Raw genomic sequence first — 21,007 nt, forward strand, 5'->3', positions numbered from 1 at the left:
CTGTTGGAGGAGAGGATAAATGTTTTTTTTTTTTTTTTTTACAGAGTCATCCCTTTGGTGGCAGCATCACAATTCAATAGTCTATTCTCACCTGCGTCATTGTCGGGCCGACGCTCGTTCTGCAGCTCCCCCCCCCCCCCCGCAGCTTATTACACCTCCCACAGTCGGTTCAACCGCTTCTAATGGCTTCATATATCTACTGTATCGTCTTCTGGTGGGAAAAGTAAAAAAAAGATCCAGTGAGTTCCCGTAGAAGCAGCCGTGATGAACTCCTTAAGTTTAGATTGTAAGCCAGAGGGGGAGCGGCGGGGTGCGTTCAGGATAAGACATGAAAGAGCGATGCAGCAGCAAACACTTTAAGATGTGAGAGGTGTGTGTTACTTTGTGTGTATGCAGTGGTGCAAGAAGCACTCGGATTCCTTTTACTGGCGGACAAGTGGGAAAGTAATCAAAGTAAATCAAGACAGTTTATTTATAAAGCACATCTAAAAACAGACGATGTTGAAGAAAGCGCTGTACAATGTTAAGTAATTATAAAAACTGACTAATCGGATAAAACATACAACAATAAATAGAAACACAAAAGGTAAGCACGAGTGTCCTTGGACTGACTCGAACGCCATATAGTGAAGAATAGTAGATTTTAAGTTGAGGACGGTGGTACGCTTTTAAGTCCCCTTAAGAAGGCAACGATGCAAAGTAGGAAAGAAGAAAGGAAACGGACACAACGACAGAAGAGAGGAAAGATGGTAATAAAGGAGGATACAAAGGTGGAAAAAAGGAAGTCATTGAGAAAACACAAGAGGAAAGAAATGACAGGAATGAATGAAGGAAACGTGAAGAAGAAAGGAAAGAAGACAGGACATTAAGGACACAAAAAAGGAAAGATGGAAGGAAGGACTAAAGAATGAAGGAAAAGAAGAAGGGAAAATAGGACTGAAATGAAACAAATATACAGCGATGGGAAGAACAGAAGGAAGGACTGTGAGTAAGGAAAAAGAAAGACGGGATGAAGGAAAGAAAAAAGGTGGAAGGAAATGAAGCAAGGACGGATGAAATGTGAGCTTACCTCACATTAAATGTCTTAACTCTGACCATCAGAAAAAGGTAATAGCACAATATATCTCTCAAAGGCGTTGTGGAGGGAGAGTGAAAGGAAAAGTACTCAAGTATGTTCTGGCGTAAACAGACTCCCTTTCCTGTGTCTGGAGGGGGAGAGAGCGCACAGGAGCCTCGCGGGCCATTAGCCATTAAAACGGGTACAGAGTCGGTTTACAGAGGGGACGTGACTATTTAATTATTGAGACGAATTCCGAATAGTGTCCACGCTGGTAGATGGCAAATCACTCGGCCACCGGTAATTTTATGGTTTTCAACTTTAAAGGCCTTCAAACTAAATGCTTGTCAGATTGTTTTATCGGATTGTCAGTGCTGTGTCTGACAATATTTTGTTCCTCTCTCCATCGTTGAACAGTTCTAAGCACTTTTTGTCTTTAGCACAGACGTCGTACAAACCAGTTTATTTCAAGCATTTGCGCTCAAGGACTTCAAGTGTCATTTCGGCCTGTTTTTAAACCTCACATATTTTAGTAGCTACAAAACGTTTTGGAATCTGTCTTCAACCGGAAGCCGCTTAAACCGGCCGCAGTGGCTGCCACGTATTGTGAGTTGTTGCAGGAAGACGACGGTGGAAACGAGGGAGATGAGTTTGTTGTGTGGCGGAGACTATATTTGCGAACGTTAGTCCATCAGAACAAACTCCTCTCTCAAACTCAGACTCACGAGGTTTCAGAGCGATAATTGTCCTTCAGCCTTCAGTTTCCTGTTAGAAACCAAGTGGGTCACCGGGAGTTCCTCGGGTTCATTTCCACGATGTTGTCAGATGGCAACAAGAAGCACTGACGGATTCTAAACATTTTGTCCCTACTCATTTCAACACAAACATGTGAAAATAGTTCCCAGGTTTAAAAATTACAAAATGACCCTTTAACCTCCAAAGCGTGCAGCTACTTTCCTGCTAAGACCTTGTGCAGTTCCTAATGTCAAACAGGTTTGTTGCACTTGATTGGATTTTGCAGACTATTAAGTGTAACTTTATAAGAGCTGTTTTCATTACTTGGTCAAGCAGTAAATCTGAAAGAATAAAGGACACTCTTTTGAGGACCACCATGTACATGTTTGAGACAGGGAGGACACATGAAAGAGGAGTCAAAGGCTACGTGCAGGCCAAAGTGACTCAAATCCAACTTTTTTTGCTGTTCCAGTTCAGAATTGGGCCACTTCCATATGTGCAGTTCTGCTGCAGAGCGAAACATCTTCACAAAAGCCATTTTTAAACACGTGGCTCTCTTTCTCCTCTACTTCGCTATCATCTGCTCACAAATTCCCGTTCTTACGCCTGAAATCCACCGGACCGCGAGCTCTCTTCGGAGTTATGTGCGTGCTGCCTGTCTGAGCGGACACAGTGGGGGGGAGTTTTGAAGCAGTTGCGTTGTCCAGCGCCATGAGAAGAACAGAAAGTTGGGAACACTTGTCATAATTCGGTAGAAATGTGAGCCGTGAGAGGACAATGAAAAACGGGAATCTCCCGTGAGCTAACCAGAGCTAACCTCTGTGGCTCCGTCTTCACTTCTGTAGCGTGCAACAGCGTGCTGACCCCACAGAGGTTAAATAGCTGCGGCCCCCGCCAGGCTGTCACACCATATGAAGCCTCTCAACGTCTTCTAGTATCTTCAACCTGTCCTGTTGCCCTTGATTTTATCGGATTACTTGGTCAGTTTATTAAAAAGTTAGCAGTTTATGCTCTACGGTCCTGCCGTTAAAATGTACATTAAACTGGTTTTCACACTCTCACATGAACGTTTTAATAGTGCAGCAGATTCACAGCAACAGAAAAGAAAGACAGACGTCGCATTAATCTGTCAGGTGACGCTGCATTAACTGCATTAACACAAGTGTTTTTTCTGTTTGAACTCCTTGTCATGTTTATGTTTTACACACAGTAACAGCTGTTTTCTTTTTTTTATTAGATCTGTTCTGTAAGTAAAGTTTACAGTGGTGTTATAGTTGAACGAGGTTCAGTGTTGATCGTTGCTTTTTGTTCTCTTTCTGTTTGTTGCAGTACCTGAACAGAGGATGCACTCGGTTCTTTGCTTCCAAAGATACAGACAAACAGATCCTGCAGAATCGCAAGAGCTCGGAGGTACAGCACACCACAGCCTGACTCGGTTTCATTCCATCACTTCATCTTGTTTTGTTTTTCTGAACCATAATTCATAGAAGAAACGGATGAAGGATAAGTCCATAGAAGAAAGTTCCATTAATATTTTATTCAATATATTTATTATTCAAGGTCAAAGAAAGTTGGTTCTGATTAAATTATATTTTCTTTATTTTTTTTTCTCAAGCCGTTCTTTTCAAGTTCCTTTTTATGTGTGCAAGACAGACTACCAACAGAAGACAGAGCAAGAGTGCACAGAGTGGATAACAGAGGAAGAAAGAAACATTGGGCGGCATCAGCTCAAGTAATAAGCAAAATATCTCAACTCGAGGTAGCTGCCTGCCACCCAACGTTAGCTGTTAGGGAAATGAGATTTTGACTAACCAGATAATTTGCCGAGCAGTTTATTTAGATGCAGAGCTCAGCCAGGATTGGTATTAATATGGTAGAGTTTAGATTTTTACAAGGTGAGTTATTCAGGTCAGTGAACTGCCTCAAGTCCCTTCTTTTATCACCTGTTCCTGATTATATTTGACTTTAATTTTCCTTTAATTATATTTTAATTCCGTCGGTTTCTTTCTTGTTTGGATCTGATTAAAACCTGATGTTGTTTATGTTTCTTCCCTAGTAGCTCACTTTGTAACATGGAGTTTTGAAAAGTGCTCTATAAAGATTATTGTTATTATAACAGGGCACATAAGTTACTAAGATCACTAATATATATATATTTTTTTACTCAGTTGAAGTAATAAATCAGTATATTCACAACAACAATTTCAGCTTCATAAGGGACTCGCAGGATTAATCCATTACTGACCCCACTCATCATTTGTTGTCAGTTTTTGTAAGTGATTAATTGCGATGCACACAAACACAAGTGCTGCATCTCTGCTGCATATTTTGTGTTTTACTGCAGAGCTTTTATGCAGCACTTTTGTCAGAATATACCATTACTGAGATTATCAAGCACAACGTCCGTTTAAACAAGCTTATTTTAATAAAGATGCAGCTGGGAGATGAAAATAGCGCTTATGAAAAACATGGATGATGTTTGACTGAGCTCGCCTGGCTCAGAGAGACTTTAATTATTTCAAAATAAGAAATAAAATAATAGCAAAGAGTGTTAAATGACTAAAATTAAATCCTAATCTGCAAAGTAAGTAAAAGTACTGGAGTGAAAGGTTCAACTTTTATCTCTGAAATGTATTCTAGTCGACGTGTAAGGGAGTCACAGGAACTTTAAAGTGTGCATTTGAGGATTATTATGTTGCTGTTGTTCCCTCTGTGTGTCTCTCAATCTCGGTTACAAGCTTATGCAAACTAAGAGCATAAAAAAGACAAACGAAACCTCTCATCGCCCTGTGGGGCCACAACAAACTGAAACAGTCACTCTGCAAACTCCATTAGCGCCTCCTTAAACTGACTCGGCAGATTCAATTTAGATTTACTGCCTCCAGCTCCGGTTTGGTTCTCACTTTTTCTCTCGGTGCGCAGGACAGTTTGCACCTTTGATTCGCACCCTGTCGTCTTCTCCGTTGCCTCCCTGCGCGCTGTTATCTGCTAATCCGTTACATACTCTTTGTCCTTCTCTTTCACATCCTGGTGCTGTTTGCTCAGCTTCTCCTCTCATCTCCTCTGCAGAACAGATTTATCAGCTGTGATTCTGATTATTGATGTCTGTGTGCAGCTTTGGTGAGTCTGTGTGTAAAACTCAAATCCTGCGATAAGACTGCTTTCTGCATCTGAGAATTTAAAAAGGAAATCAATGTTCTGTTTGATTTTCGGTTAGGTATCAAGATCCGGTTCCTAGTTTGACACGTTTGATAAGACACGCGTGTTTCGATTCTGGTTCCTAACTTTTAGCATATTTCAGTCGCGCTCCGGATTGAACTGCAGTCACATTATAAAGGATTCAGAGGGAACCCCTACTTAGACCTGGTGCAGGACTTTATTGCAACACGTTGGCGCCAATCACTGTATTTTCGTAATTGATGATGTCGATGAATCGCCCGCAGCCCTGGGGGTAAAACATAGTGTGACTGTAGCACAAGAGAGAACAGTTGACTCTCGTATAGCGTATGAATTCAGTGTTTCGGTTTGAAGAGGAAGAATGTCAAGTGTTGCTTTTTAAAAGTGTAAAATCACCAGCAGCGTTGTCCCTTTACACTTTACAGAAAATCAGAGACGCGTAAAAATTTCCAGAGTTGGATAAAATTAAGTTGAATATAAGAAACACGCGAAAATATCCCCACAATAAAACGCATAATAAAATAAAATGAAAAGATTGTGTTATTTCGTCTTTTAAAAGTTACTCGGTCTCACTTAAAAAAAAACAAACAAACAAAAGAAAAGTGATTATTAAAGGTGACCTATTTTCAGTCACATCTTTAATGTTACAGTGTTAAATATTCATGTTAAATGGCCAAAGCTTAAAATAATGCGGTACATTTTGTTGTGGAAATTATATTCCTGGTGAGGGGTTGAGTTGAATAATTGAGTTACAACAAACCGTTGTCTTTGAAGAATTGATTTAACGAGAATTAAGTACTAAAACACATATATAGCTGGTCCAGAGACCTGCCGCCCAGGGATGCATCATCATTTACACAGTCTAGGTTTCTATGTTGTAGGAAAACACCAAAACAATCTCGCAGCTCTGACCTGAACCCTAGTTATTTATTTTTATATATATATATATATATATATATATATATATATATATATATATATATATATATATATAATAGTAGTAATAATAATAATATTAAAAGATCATACATAAAAGAGAAAATGTAAGAGGACACAATTTTCTGCCTTAACAAATGTTTACAAAAAAAATTTTCCCTTTCACATTTCCCTTTGTTCCGGTTTCAAAAGTTTTTTTCTCCATATTTATAAAATTATATTTTCCATAGGTCGTCATTTCCGCGTAGCCCCATGCTCCTGGAAACCGCTGCGCTACGTCTCTCTGCACCGCTCAGCGCAGAACGACATGGCCGTCTTTTGAAGTTGTTCAATATGTCGCCAAGAAAGTGTTTTTTCGGTTGCGTCAGAAAAATTAAACTTCTGGTTAAACATGCTGGTAACAGAACAACAATATAGAAATGCAGCATAATAGGTCTCCTTTAAAACAAGAAATTAATAACGAGGCTAATTTGAGCTTTTCAGACAGATTAGGAGACGTTTAGTTGATTTAAATAAAACAAATTATTGCACCTCCTAATAAAAAAAAAGATCACGTCACGGATGAAGAAAATGAAAATGACAGTTTTCTAGAAAGTGAGCGAGACGTCCGGCACAAGAAAGTCAGTCTCTAAATATTTTTACTTTAAGGTGGAACATTCCCATTTCTGTTTTCACGCTGGAGCGCATAACTCTGGTGGTGAAGGACTCTGTTTTACAGTTTGTTTTAATTATAACTTGTTCACACGTTGATTTGATTTGCTGCAATTTTTTGGCAAACAAGAAAACTTGTCCTCAAACAACTGAGGTGGAAAAACCAGACGGCAAAGCAGAGCTGCGTTTGAATATATGCGTGTAATTATTCAGGCTTGTTGGACTACAGCCACGTTAAAGATATTTCATAAGTGTTGTTGAGTTTTCTATCCTGGAATTCCTGGATGCAAACCAGCTCTGCTTATATAATCTCATAATGTTCAGAATAAGTTGTTCAGATGCTTATATTCAAATGGCAAACATTTTAATTAGCAGCCTGGCTGAGAGCCTCAGTGCAGCACAAAGACATCTAATGCGCCGCATTAATAAGAAAACCTCATCATGTGAAACGAGCTGCTTCCTTTGCCTTCAGCCTTTGATTAATTATGAACAAGTATTCCATTACTGTTGGCTGTATATGGCGTTCCCCGCAGTTCAGCGTTATTAATTATTTTAGTCATTAAGAGGAACATGGACAAGAGATTGGTGCTCGTCGCTCCCTGCTGTAGATAAATTCTACTGAGACTCATAAATCCAATCCTGTAGATTCATAATAAAGTTTTTCATAAGGATTCATTCTGTAAGTCTTTGCATTTGTTCAAATCTTAAATAATGTATAATAATTAAAATGTTCAAATTCTTTCACGCTGATTCATACCTGTTCAATATGTTTCCACATAAGTTGCAAAAAGAAAAAAAGAAGTGCTGGCTGTAACGGCAGAGAGTCCTCTTGTGTACCAAACTGCACATTTTCTTTATTAAAACAAAATAAATAAACAAAGACATAGACAATGGTGAACTTTAAGGAGAACTAGAGAATGTGCATCTTTCAGATCAATCTGAGAAGTACGTATGATCTCGTCCCACATTTTATTGTGCGTCGTGTAATGCGGGGAACCGGTCTTGGTCTTGACTGCCTTGACTACAACACAAATAAGTAGTACTGTAGTGTTACGTTACACGTTTCTATAACTCCTTTAACACTTACTTGATTTGTCATCACAATAGTTACACAAATGAAATCAATCACTTCACAAGAGGGGAGATTATGTTTAACTTAAGCGGACTAACATACAAGAAGATGTGCAGTGTAAAAACAAAACGCACGACAGAAATGAATATTCTTAACTCAAAGTATTGTAAGGCAGCGCAACACCAAATAAAGTATTTTTCTTAAATGGTTTACCTGCACTGTAAAGATGGTAACGTAAAGTATTGTAAGACAGTGGTTCTCGAACTTTTTCTGCCACTTTAGAACCCAGAATTTTTTATTTTCATCGATCGTTAACAACACGGGTGATTTAAAGCAAAATAGCTTTGCTTACATCAAAAGCCTAGGGCTGGACGATACGACCAAAAATTTTATCACGATAAAAAGTTTCATATCTTTCGATGTCGATAATCATCACGATAAGTATCAAATCGTTATTTCTTTTGAGTTTAGAGGCTGATTTTTGCTCCTGAGTGGAAGTTGATCTTTATGGTCAGACACTCGAGGCCAGACAGCGGATCACTTCACTAATCTGAGGCAGAAAATTCTAAACAAGTGTGATAAAATCTTTGTCAACAAATGTGCACAAGTAAAATGAAGTTACTCAACAAAACTAACATCTTAATAAAATATTAAGTCCTAATTCATGTATGATTCAAGTGAATAAAAGCATTTGTTATATTGTTATTGAAAAAAAAAATGTATTGCGATAATTATTGTTAGTTGTCCAGCCCTAATCAGAACCTCCCCCCCGCCTTTTTTTTTTTTGGTTTATGCCGCCACAGGAACCATATTCATACAACATCCATGCCCCCGCCCCCAAGTTTGAGAATCATTGATGTTGTAACATAACATCCCCTAACATAACATCTGTAATGTAACCTCCTAAAGAAACAAACATTTGTCTTGTTTAATTTGTCATCCACACAATTTCAGACATAACGTAGCGTAAAACATTTGTTTAATTGTCTTCTCTTACTATACAGGTCTACACGTGTGGGTTTTGGTCACAGTTGGCCCCTTTAAATCCATTATTATGTTGGACATTTCCCTCAAATCGTGCACTATGGAAATGTTGTGTTGCATTTTTCATGAATTTTTCACGTGTTGCATTTTTCATGAACAGCTTCACCTACAGCAGTAATTTTGAGAAATGTGCTGCAGCCTCTCACTGGGCTTAAACACGTTTATATCATGGCTCTGAAATTAAACTCACTCTTCAAACCAAGAAGCAGACATATGCTTTTATAATTGAGGTCGTAAGTATAAAGTTTCAGGAGCAGACTTCACCCTGATGGTTCAGGAGATTGAAATGGGAGTATGAGATGTGTCTAGTGGCCTCTCCACAGGCCAGTTATCTTTGAGTGTAGTGTGGATATATACCGTATACCCGCCTGGGAGTCTTTTATTCTCCTTACTTTCTTTTTCAGAAACTTCAGATAAATGAAATACCAACCAGTCTACATCATACCTGCATTATGGGCATAAATATAAGATCTTAAAAGGCAGTCTCAGCTTTAAATGTGAAAATATGAGGTCTTAATTTCAGCATCTGTTTAATGGTCTCAACAGCTATAATCAGTTGCTTTACAGTCTATAAAACCCATCCACCTGATTATTTCTATTACACTTACCCCTAATCTACCGGTCCTCCTTTCTAAAGAGATTTATTTTAGATAAAGCAACCTCTCGTAGGAACCTGCAGAGATGAATAAACCGAGAGCATCCTGCAGGATTTGTTCAAAGGTCAATCTGTCTTAGGTTTCCTTGTATCTGTCAAAACATTTATAAATGTAATTTAAATTATATAAGCACCGTCGGTCAGTTTCCAAACGACAAACGGATAAGACGTTTGTTTTTTTGTTTTCTTACCAAGAAAATGTCTTGAATTTATTCTGAAGACAATGTTGGGGCAAAGCTCTGTTTTCTTAATTCATTAAGCGAGCGCGACGTGTGATATCTGTGGAGGCATTTAGAAAGAAGCAAAAACAGACTGCAGGACAGCGGCCCCCAAATTGATCCCACATCCTTTGTTGTAATAGCTGCAGGGCTGTGCAACGCAGCTACCTGATGGCGTTTGAATGGGAGTCTTGTTTATACCGAGGAAGCACACAAAACAGTTGGATATGAGGAAGGGCTTTGTCTGGGGAAATGGCCTCAGAAAAAGTTTGGTTTTGTGAAATCCTTTTGCTTTATTTCACTGCTTCACAAAACAAGTCTGCAGAGACTCAGCGGGGGCAAACGTCTGCAAACAATCCTCAGCTTTGTGCCTTAACTCAACTCTCACCAGGAGGGGAAGAGCAGGCACCAGGGGCAGCTCAGAGAATAGCCAATAAAAATCCTGCATTCACTTTAAAGTAGCCTCAAATTCAGGTAAGAAACGAGGAGATTAAACTTCGGGAGAACAAATATGTGAATGCTGGACGTTCCCATGCAGGAAACAAGGTGGAGTCTTTATCCCTCCCGCCTGGTGCTTCAGGTGAATCAAAACAAACGCACATAAGGATTATTTGGCAGATTTGGTTCAGGCCAGGTGTAGTCGCAGGTGCTCTTTGCTGTAATCACTGATAAATGATGTACTGTATGTCTCCTCACTGCTCCGTCTCATATCACACAGGATGACAAGGTGATGTGTTGTTCCTCCTCTGTTACATCTTGATATTGATGTGAATGTTGGGGTCGCTGGGTTCACATCTCCTCTTGAGCGTCTGGGGAGGCTAATGCATGCTGATTTAACTTTCTTTCACCTCTGGAATGTGCTTTTATATGGTTTCCTTCTTTCCTCTGCTGTATAGAAAATATAGAGCTTTTTTTTAATCAAATGCAAATCTCATATTATTGCTTTCATGTATCACAGAATGTCACAGTGCAGCGGCGTGTGCATATATATATATATATATACGCTTTCCCAAACCGTTTGTGTCGTCCCAGTTTCAAAAGCGCAGCAGAAAACAAACTGTTAATTACAAATTGAAAAAGTCTCCGGATGTATGGATGTGTACATTTTATTGTCTCGTCACAAGATGTAGTGTTTATTTGTCTAAAGTGCAGTTTATTAGTAAGTTTGCATTATTGACCTGCAGCCTCACTAGATCAATGCTTTCACAACACCACAGTGTGCAGAAGGCAGTTGTTTCTAATTTGTAAGGATTGTTTTTTTAAAAAATCTTTTTGCCCACACACATAAAATCCAGCTAACGGAATAATCCTGAATACTCTCCTTTACAAAAAGTAATCAGCAGCTGTGAGTCAGAGTTTACATCAAAATATACATTGTGACAGACGGTAATGAAGTTAAAATACCCTTGTAGGGCGGTATTTCTTAAGGAGCAAAAATGTCAGTCTCTTGCTATTTTAAAGCTACATCGCAACATTTCTGGCCACTAGGGGGCAGAAAGACGTCAGAACAAGCTCTTAAGCTGTAAGGATTTATGCAGGTTGAAGAAACTTTAAACTGGAGCAGTCATGCAAAACTTTTAACAGCCTTGTGAGATATCCTGCTAACAGACAAACAAACAGAAACATCACCTCCTTGGCCGAGGTAACGATGCAGTAAAGTGTCCAACAGAGCGAAACACAGAAACACAAACAAAGCATGTCAACAAGTCAACCAGAAAGCCGCCGAATGTTCTTTCAGCACTTTGACATAATTCACCTTTTCTGATTATGAGCACCAGTCCAGACTCTGTTAAAGGTATAAAACGCTGCTTGCTGTCCTCACTTACCCATAAATCCTTGCTCTTTGTTGACTCTTCTTGCTTTGATTCACGCTCCCACCCCTAAATAACAAACACACATTTTGCCAGACAGAGGGCAGGTGTCTTTAGTGCAGCTTATCAGCATTTTGATGGGCATGGAGAAGGAGAAACTTTGTTAAAGCTGCTCCCGATGTGGAAATATAAATATAATCTGTATCGTCCAACGTGGCTGTTTAGAGCTACTTAATTTCCCAGCAACAACAAAGATTCATCAGAGCTTTGTTTTGCAGCGACGGCTGGTTACTTTATCCAACTTCATGAGCCTCAGTGAAAAAGCTACATAAAAAATCCAGTGAGAACCTGAATAAATAGTTGAACCAAACTAAGGAGAATTAATTTTCTACATAATTCTATCACAAGAGGACGCAGAGTTGGTTGGCTTCTAGTTCAGCCCGCGGGTTTCATCACACTGTGACATTCTGGAGGGAGTTTTTCAGGTGTGCGTCTGAGTGTTTCCTGCTTCACTATCTTCGCCTTCTCTCTGCTGCAGATTGAGATATTTGATGCGCTCTGCTCGCTCTGCTTTTTAGAGTTTATTCAAGGAAAAAAAGAGAGCTACATGTGCCCAAAATTTGTAGTTCTGGGTTACTGCAGAAAAACAAATTACAGTCAAAGATCGTTCATCAGGCAACTTACTAAAAAAATAAAATGATTCTCAAGGATGATTTGAAGGTTAATGTCAGTCAGGTTTTTAAAATGTGTGCTTTTAACAAAACCACATTTTTATTGACCCGACCGCCACAGCAAGGAAGCACACAAAGACGAGAACAGGTAGAGAGGCAGGTATAAAGCTAAAGAAGGAAGTAATAAAGGTGAATGGTCTGGAGGGAGAAAGGAAATTGGAGAAGCTGAAGAAATGAAGGATAAAAGATGACAGTAAATTGAAATGTCAAATGGGGTTAAAGGGATGTGAAGTAAGCTGGTGTGTAGATTATTAGTTAGTCAGCCTTCGGTAACTGTCTGCACTCCGTCTTGTTTCTCAGCACACGAAGTCGGGCCCTCTGAAGGACCCGCTGCTGGACGACCACGGCGACTTCAACAGGATGTCTGTGGCGATGAAGAAGATCGGCCTGGACGACACGGAGAAGCTGGACCTGTTCAGGGTGGTGGCCGGCGTGCTGCACCTGGGCAACATCGACTTCGAGGAGGCTGGAAGCACATCGGGTGAGCTGCAGTGTACAAGTTCCTGTGTGGGTGTTTCAAGAAATGCTTCTCAGTGGAACCCAAAGTGTTCAGCATTCAGGAACCACACGGTACAAAGCTGAACTCGAGTTAATCCCACGGAGGCTAATCACTTTGTTGTGCCTGTGTTAATTAGATTAGTATCAAAACAAGACCTTAACTGAGACATTAGAGAGCTGAGCTAAACAAATACAGGAAATAACAAAGCACAGATGTCATATGTTGTGAAGGCAAAAATGTGACATTCAGGTAACTTAACAACATGCAAACTGCACATTCTGGCAAGGACGCAGAACCTCAAAGGCATCGTTAGAAGGGAAGACGTGACTCGCTAATGTACTGCGACGTGTCCGTCATCACATTCATGCAACTATTTTAATGACTGTGTGGAAGTGGCGTGTACCAGCGACGGGAAATGTCCCCAAAATGTGAGAGTTTAAAGGTTTAAGGCGATACTCGTAATTAGCTTTAATTTGTTTATTTGTTCTAGTTACAACAGCCGCAAAGGTAAAATTGCGGCAAAGCGAGAGCTTCACATTTAGCTTAATCCACTGTGACTGGAATCGGACCCTAAGCTGGCAGGATGACACTTTACGAGTCCATGTGACTTTAGTTTAGTTTACTCTGGCCGGCCTGCGGTCTGTCGGCCAGGGTGAATCAAATGTCATAAAAATGAGCTTTAAAAGGGGATTCGCTTCTCAAGGTTAAATTAAACGCTCTGTTTTCTACCAACGGCTCCATATATGGTCATTTGCTGCCTGTGCCGCTGTGCAGCCTGATAACATGCTTCAGGTCCTGGCCAATCACAAGACAGTGGGCTTTGAGAGGGGGCGCCTTAAAGAGGCAGGATCATCTACAGCCGCTACCTGTAATGGAAAAGAGCTATTGGTATCATTAGTATCCTGTTAACCTGCTTCGCTGCTTCTCTGGTGCCACCTGTGAGTTTTCACAGTAACATCGTTAGAAGGGAAGACGTGACTCGCTAATGTACTGCGACGTGTCCGTCATCACATTCATGCAACTATTTTAATGACTGTGTGGAAGTGGCGTGTACCAGCGACGGGAAATGTCCCCAAAATGTGAGAGTTTAAAGGTTTAAGGCGATACTCATAATTAGCTTTAATTTGTTTATTTGTTCTAGTTCCAACAGCTGCAAAGGTAAAATTACAAAGCGAGAGCTTCACATTTAGCTTAATCCACTGTGACTGGAATCGGGGCAATTCGGGGTTCAGTATCTCGCCCAAGGACACTCCGACCAGGGGGAGCCAGGGATTGAACTTCCGATTAACGGCCAACCCGCTCTACCTCCTGAGCCACAGCCGCCCCTGTATCTCAGGGGAAACATCACCAAACCAGATAAAAGAGCTTGAACTCTGCAAGAATAAAATGCTGCTTAAACATTCATGCTTGGGTAATAAAAAAAAATGGACTTACCTTTTGATACTTTAAGTACATTTTGTTGGTAATACTTGCAGGACTTTTTCTTGTGACTTGAGTATTTTTAAAGTGAAGCATTAGTACTTTTACTCTAGTAAAGGATGTGAATACTTCCTCCACCGCCGCGTTTACCTTCTGCATTGAACTCTGAGGCCACATGTATGAGAGGGGGAGGATAGTTTATCATCTAACTGATGAGTTTTCAGACTTCAGCCTGCGGCGGATCTGCGATTGCATTCGCGCCGTATCTGAAACCATCCATCTCGCGTGCTTCTGACTGCTAAACGTCACCAGTTTGGTTCCCAGGAGGCAGATGCCATTTTGATCTCATCCTTCAAGACTCTGCACTTTGATTGATCACTGTAATATTCAGCCTTCTTCTCAGTTCAGTCTCACTGTGGTCGAAGATAAATGGTTTTGGAATATGTGGCGTTGGTGTCGGCAACATCCCTTTAATTATTTTTCTTTTCACTGAAAGGGAAATTAATTAATTACATAATTATTCATAGTAATTTCAAGCGTTATATTATCTACATTTCACGTGTCGTATTGCTGCACGGTTGGCTCAGATGCCCCACCTCATCTCACGCCTCGTTTTTCACACGCTAAACCCTCCGGGGAGGCGCAGTTTCCATGAAAATCAACTGATCCTTTTGAACTTCAGCAGTCAAGTTCCTCAGCTCTCGGTTCCTCCCCGTCGTTTTCTCCCTCCGCAGGGAAGTAGAGGAAGCGCAGCGGGGCGCCTATTAAATAGACTGTTTCTCGCAGCGGGTGGCTATCATGGCTCGTGTTCAGTCAGACGAGGTAATCATCCAGTTTTTCAGACCGGCTTCACTTACAGCTTGCAGTTTGGATCGAGGGAGATTTATTCTGTCCTGGGCGGGGCCAAGAAGAGCTTTTCTTAGTTCTAGTTCAGACAAACAAAGATGAGCCCTGTTTAAGTCCAGTGTCAAGACAAGTTCTGTCATACAGAGCTGAGACAAAGACAAGGATTCACTTTAAGGTTCTGCATGTTCAGGCACCTGGGTCCATCTCGGACCTGCTCCACCAGTAGTTCCTCACGCTCGAGTGAAAACAAAAGGTGATCGAACCTCCGACTATGTGGAGCGCGCTTCCTTTAGACTTACCTTCTGCCGTCTCTGTTGACGCCTTTTTAAAAAGCAGCTGGAGACTCTTTCATTTCTTCGTCTCGCCTCGTGCCGTCTAATGTGTGCGATGGTCTGTTTGTGTTTGATTGTTGTTTTTACTGTTTTTATAATGATGTCTATGTTTCAGCAAATACTTTATTGATCTGTTGTTGTTGCAGTTGCTCATGTCGCTGATTGAGGTGCTAAATAAATAGAAACAATATAAGTAAAAAGCTGGAAAGTAAAAAAAAGAAAATAATCCTTAAAATTGACGTATTAATTAATGTTTCTATACTGTATACATGTTCTTATTTCTTATGACCTTGATCTGTGAGAGGTGCTATATTAAATAAACTTTACTTACTGGCTTACAACCAGAAAATAATGCCCGCCATCCTAGAATATTACAGATCTGACGGCTGGACTCATCAGACTTACTGACCTGTGGCAGAGAATCAATCAGTGCACAGTAGAAGACGTGATCAGAAAGAAAAGATGGAGATCCAGACAGCCCTAAACGTTGAACACAGAGAGAAAATATAACAAGGGGAAGATCTAGAAACATCTGGACCACTGGAGATGTAAATTACTTATTTCACATATAGGGTTTTATTGTATTTTTCAATTCAATCTAGCTTTATTGGCATGAATGTAAAACAACAATATTGCCAAAGCTACAAATAATTTACAAAAGAGCAATTCATTTTATACAGATCATTAATCACTAAACGTAAAAAAACGTAAAAAAATATATATTAAAAATAAAGTAAATAAAACAGTAAAAGTGTGTGTGTGTGTGTGTGTGTGTGTGTGTGTTAAAAAATAAAATAAATCAAAACAGTAAACATATGTGTGTGTGTGTTTGTGTATATTAATAGACAAACAAAATATAAAAAAAATCTGTATCATGTGAGATTTAAAAAAAATTAATTAAAAGGAAAAATTACTTAAATAACAGACAATGAAAGTAATAACTTGAAAACTTTTCAGTATAATTATTATATTTATGAGTCTATTCTGAGTTTCCACTGGTTGTCCTCACTTCATGGCATGAGGAGACATATTTTGCTGCAATTATTTGACATTTGGGCATTTCTCCCAGTAAATAGGGGAGTTTCTGTGTGTCTGACATGAATTCGAATTCGGGGTATATTTGGGAAATGTTTGAAGTGTTTTTGTCTTAGTGTTTTATATTTGGGGCATGAGGTTAGAAAGAGCAGCTCTGTCTCTACTGGTCCTCAGTGTCTCTCCTCTTGTGGTAGCCAGCTCTGTCTGTGGCCAGGCTGTGTTCACTCAGTCTGGATGTTGTCAACATTTTTCTTAGTTTAGGGCATTTTATTGTGCTCAGGTAGTTTCCCAGTGTGAATTCTCTGTTTAGGGTCAGATAACATTGTGATTTACTTTGCGTTTCTTTCCAGTATTCAATATATTTTTCTTTCTGCTGGCTGATATTTGATTTGGTTTGGTCTGCTTGAGTTGGTGTTGCTGTCCTGAGGCTGTCGGGGACTTGTTACTGCAGAGAGTCTCAGGACCAGCTTCTCTGGTTTCAGCTCCTGGTATGTTGGGGCTTTGTGATGGGATGTCTGGGGGTTAACTGATTTTAAGTGATTGGACATGTATTTAGTCAGAGGTCAGGGAAGCCTTCAAATTCATCTTCTAGTTCAAACAGAGGTTTTAGTATCCGTGATCTGTATCTGTCTGGTATTAGGATTGTTTTATCACAGCCACGTCGTTCTTTGAACGTTCTGGTCTCCCTGCTCCTCGAGACTTTCATTTTTAGATTTGGATTTATTTTAATTCCCGGAAGAAGTCCTTACCAGTGACATTTTACTGATATTCATTTATAAGTACAGCTAAAACACTCTAAAAGCCCAGTTGGCAGATTGCCAGGTTCCTTTACTGTGAGCACTGGGACATTTGGCGACCTGAGTGCTGTTAAATGTCAACTTGACCATCTGCAGCGATAATATAGCAAGGTGTTTTTTTTTTTTTTTTTTTAAATAATATAGCAAGCAAGAGAATCCACACACCAATCAGTCTCTCCAGGCCTTAAAATAACATACCGTATCCCACTGGTCAGCAATTGGGTTCAACTGTGGGCCAGTTTTATTCAGCATGGTTTACTTTGAAGGCTGATTTTAGCTCCTGAGTGAAAGTTAAAGAAAAACCAGAAGGTTAATTCTGTTTCTTTATGGTCAGAACGTGACAAAAAGCGGATCACTTCACAAACCTGAGGTAGAACTTTTAAAACGATTATGATAAAATCTTTTTTCAGTCTGCTCAACAAAATAAATATATTAATAGTAAAATTAAGTTTTTGTAATTCTAATGGATTAAATCAAACATTTATTAGCGATATATTTGTTTTATTGTTATTGAGGAAAATTGTATTATGATAATTATCATTATTGTTTTATTGCCAAACTCTGTTATTTTGCAAACATTATGAACGGATCCACCAGCAGATTCATCTGCGCGTGCGTTCAGTGTATTGAAGCTTTGTATAGATTATGAAAATTGTACTCCGCAAACGGTATCGGCTGCAGGTCAAACTGATGTGAACGTACTCGCTCATTGTCAGAATCGTCGGTGTCTTCCTATAAATCACCGGACATTTGGCGTTCGGCGGACAGCGCTGACATTCAAAGTAAAGAGAAATCTCTCAGGAGAGGCTTCAGATAATGAAGCTTAATTAACTAGGAATTAGGTCTGAGTCCTTGGCTTTTCTCTAAAGTGATCTCGGAGCATTTCCTTCCACGGCGGCTTCATTTAGTCCAGACATTGATTTAATATTAGCTTAGCTTTCAGGAGCTATTGATTGTTGGCATTGATCAGGGACGTATCTCTAATACTCTGAGGTGTTTTCATTAACTTCCTATCGTGTTTATGACTTCATATGGGCAGGTAGTTTAAGCCAATGTTGATGTGATTCTACTTTGGTTTTGGGTCATTGTTGCTCCAACAATTAAAGCAATTTAATTAATTAATTGACTTTCCCTCCCAATTTTTCAAATCAAGTACTTTTCAATTTATCAAACTTCATCTTCAACGTAAACTTTGATTATCCCTTCACGGAAATTTGGAGATGCTCTTAAAGTCTCAGTAGGAACCAATGGGCTTAAAGGCGGAGAGCCACAGAATTACACACCAGCCATATTCTTTTAATCAATATGGAAAATAATCATTAGTTACCAAGAACATTATCAGCAAGCTAATGATTGCGGGTTTAATTAGATTTCACATCCTGATCCAATCTGCGATGCCAACTCTTATAAATTCATTCATCAGCTGCTGCGGCCTTCAAGACGACATGACAACCTTCCGCATGAAGATTTAAACTTCCTCCTTCCTCTCGACTCTCTTCTGGGCTTTGTTCGTACCTGCACGGTTCGCAGCTCGTGGGTGTTAACGCTCCCTCTTGCTGCAGACGTGATGAGCGCCGCGCGTTGGCCTCGCCTTCAGCAGTAGGGCGCACGTCGGCTGAGTTGTCAATGTGTCACCAGTAAAAGATGACTTCATTCATATTTTACACACACACACCTCTAATCCTTTGGCACGTTGCCAGAAGTTTGATCAGAGAGAGAGAGAGACGACCTGACCAGGTCACCGCTCCATCAGAAACACATCAGAGTTTAGACTTCTCTGTTTATGATGTGGGAGGAAACTACCGGGAATATGTCTTCCAGGTCATAGTTATCCAAAGGCAGCTGGACATGGCTGAAACTGTCTCTCCACGTAATAAGTTTATTCCGATTAAGTCACAAATTTATAGTAAAACAAGGTGACTTGAATTTGTAGTATTTCTGTTAAAATTTTGAGATCAAGAGATTTAGATTATGGATTTTGATTTAAGAAACTTTGGAAATAACAGTTAAGGTAATCATTTTTACCGACATTAGTTGACTCATTTCACAGATATAATGAGGGGCTGGGTGACAGCTTGGGAAGTTCCTCTGTTTGAGAGAGGAAACGATTAGTGACCGTATTATAAGATTTTTTGAGTTCATAGGTTCTATTGAAGGTCAACCACCTATCTTTTTGGCCAGATAAATCTTGTATTTGAACGAAACGGAAGGATCTCCGCGAGAGCTTTTACACACACAACACAACATTAGAAAGAGACGCCAGGACAGTAACGTTGTTTCCTGTTGCGGGAATCCGACGGCTGAAACTGTAAGCAAGGTGCAAACTACAGGGAGCTGTGCGCCTCTTAACAAAACGGTAGCTCCCCTGATGAATCATGGGTAAATAGATTTCTACAGGCTGTGCGTTTGTGCTTTAATCAATAACTTTCCCGATCAGAGAAGCTGCTGTCAGCTCATCCTGACCGATCCTGTCGGAGCGTCGGGAGATTCAAATAATCAATGACTTTATGCTGCTGTACTTCGTTCGTAAATGTCCGCAGCGTCTCTTTCACCCATCCACCCCCACCCCACCTCACCGCTATTAATCAGAAAGTTAATGTAAATGGATGATGTTCAGATCTTTCCTCATTCTGTCAAGTCAAACTGATGTGATGAGACGTTTGGGAGCTGGTTTGAAGCCACGGACGACACAAGACGACGGCCCTTGTTCATTAAACATGAACGCACTGATTTTGATCTGAAGTTTTGTTTAGGGACGGCAAAAGAATCTTTTGATCCAATTAATGGTTTCTTATTTTCAAAATGTTGGTAGGTAAAAGTAACTATTTAGAGAAGAATTCACTACTTTTGGGACATTTGGATTATGTTTGGTATCATTTAAGTTACTTAAAGGTATAACTAACCGTTTCACACTGCTTCTATTTTACACCAAATGTGTCCTAAGTGTGGATTGTCTGATCGTTGATCTTTGGCCTTTCCTCTAACTTTTGTTTTAAAGCAATCACAGGCCGGCTTGGTGGGAAACACATAGGTTACTGTGTAGTTTATGACATTAAAGGATTTTTATATTCAAGTTCAAAGCTGTCACTGTACAAAAAGCTAAAAACTGTAGCTTTCAGCCTTCACTTGGAACCTGGCATTACGTGCTCATCCAAATAAAGTCAGGTTTATGATATAAGACTAGGTATTGTCTTTGTAATATTGATATATATACGATAAATAGTTTGAGATTGCGTGATTGAATTCCAATAAAAAGCTAATTTCTCTACTGCTTCTTTGGTTAGTTATCTCCTACATTACCCAGCAATCCTGTACTGAAACAAAAGGTAATTTAATTTCATGACTAGTACTCTGTGCTTATCCAGCATGAGTATAATAAACCTCTCCAAGTTTATATTGACGTAATGTATTCAAACATGGGGATGTTTGATTTTCTCACCCAGCCCACCGGCAGCAACATTAGCATTTAGCTTCAGTGTGTGAACCCACAGGCTCTTGCTTGCTCCAACCTTCCCTTTCGTCTTACCGCGCCTGACGACGTGTGGAGCTGATGTTTGCCTCTCTGCTCGTCTTCCAGGTGGCTGCGCTATCAAGAACCAGTCGAGCCAGACGCTGGAGTACTGCGCCGAGCTGCTGGGCCTGGAGGAGGAGGACCTGAGAGTCAGCCTCACCACCAGGGTCATGCTCACGACAGCAGGGGGCGCCAAAGGAACAGTCATCAAGTAAGAGGCCCGCCTTTGCTGACACACACATGTAGCGCATTCACCGATAACACACAAACACATGGACTGCATGCACACTGAGATTAACAACAGCAGAGCCTCAGAGTATCTGTGTGTGTGTGTGTGTGTATATAAAAACATAACCACCACAATTTTAAAAGCAAGGTCAAGCTTATCATCCGAGGTATCATTTGTAAATAACATATTTTTATTTATACATGTTCTTCAGCACGCACTCATACATACAGGACATATGACGCACATTAATTG

General features: G+C 40.0%; 1 protein-coding gene across 1 annotated transcript in view; it reads left to right on the forward strand.

The window, feature by feature from the left end:
• The window catches only part of myo6a (myosin VIa), a 164,701-nt gene that overhangs the window by 43,229 nt on the left and 100,465 nt on the right, over positions 1-21,007 (forward strand). The window contains 3 exon segments of the mRNA XM_038726232.1: positions 3,122-3,202; positions 12,388-12,568; positions 20,593-20,737. Of these exon segments, the coding sequence (XP_038582160.1) occupies positions 3,122-3,202; positions 12,388-12,568; positions 20,593-20,737 (407 nt within the window).

The sequence above is a fragment of the Micropterus salmoides genome, unplaced genomic scaffold, assembly GCF_014851395.1.
Source record: "Micropterus salmoides isolate LMB-PRFRI ecotype aquatic unplaced genomic scaffold, ASM1485139v1 Ms_hic_scaffold_18, whole genome shotgun sequence".
In the NCBI taxonomy this organism is placed as follows: domain Eukaryota; kingdom Metazoa; phylum Chordata; class Actinopteri; order Centrarchiformes; family Centrarchidae; genus Micropterus; species Micropterus salmoides.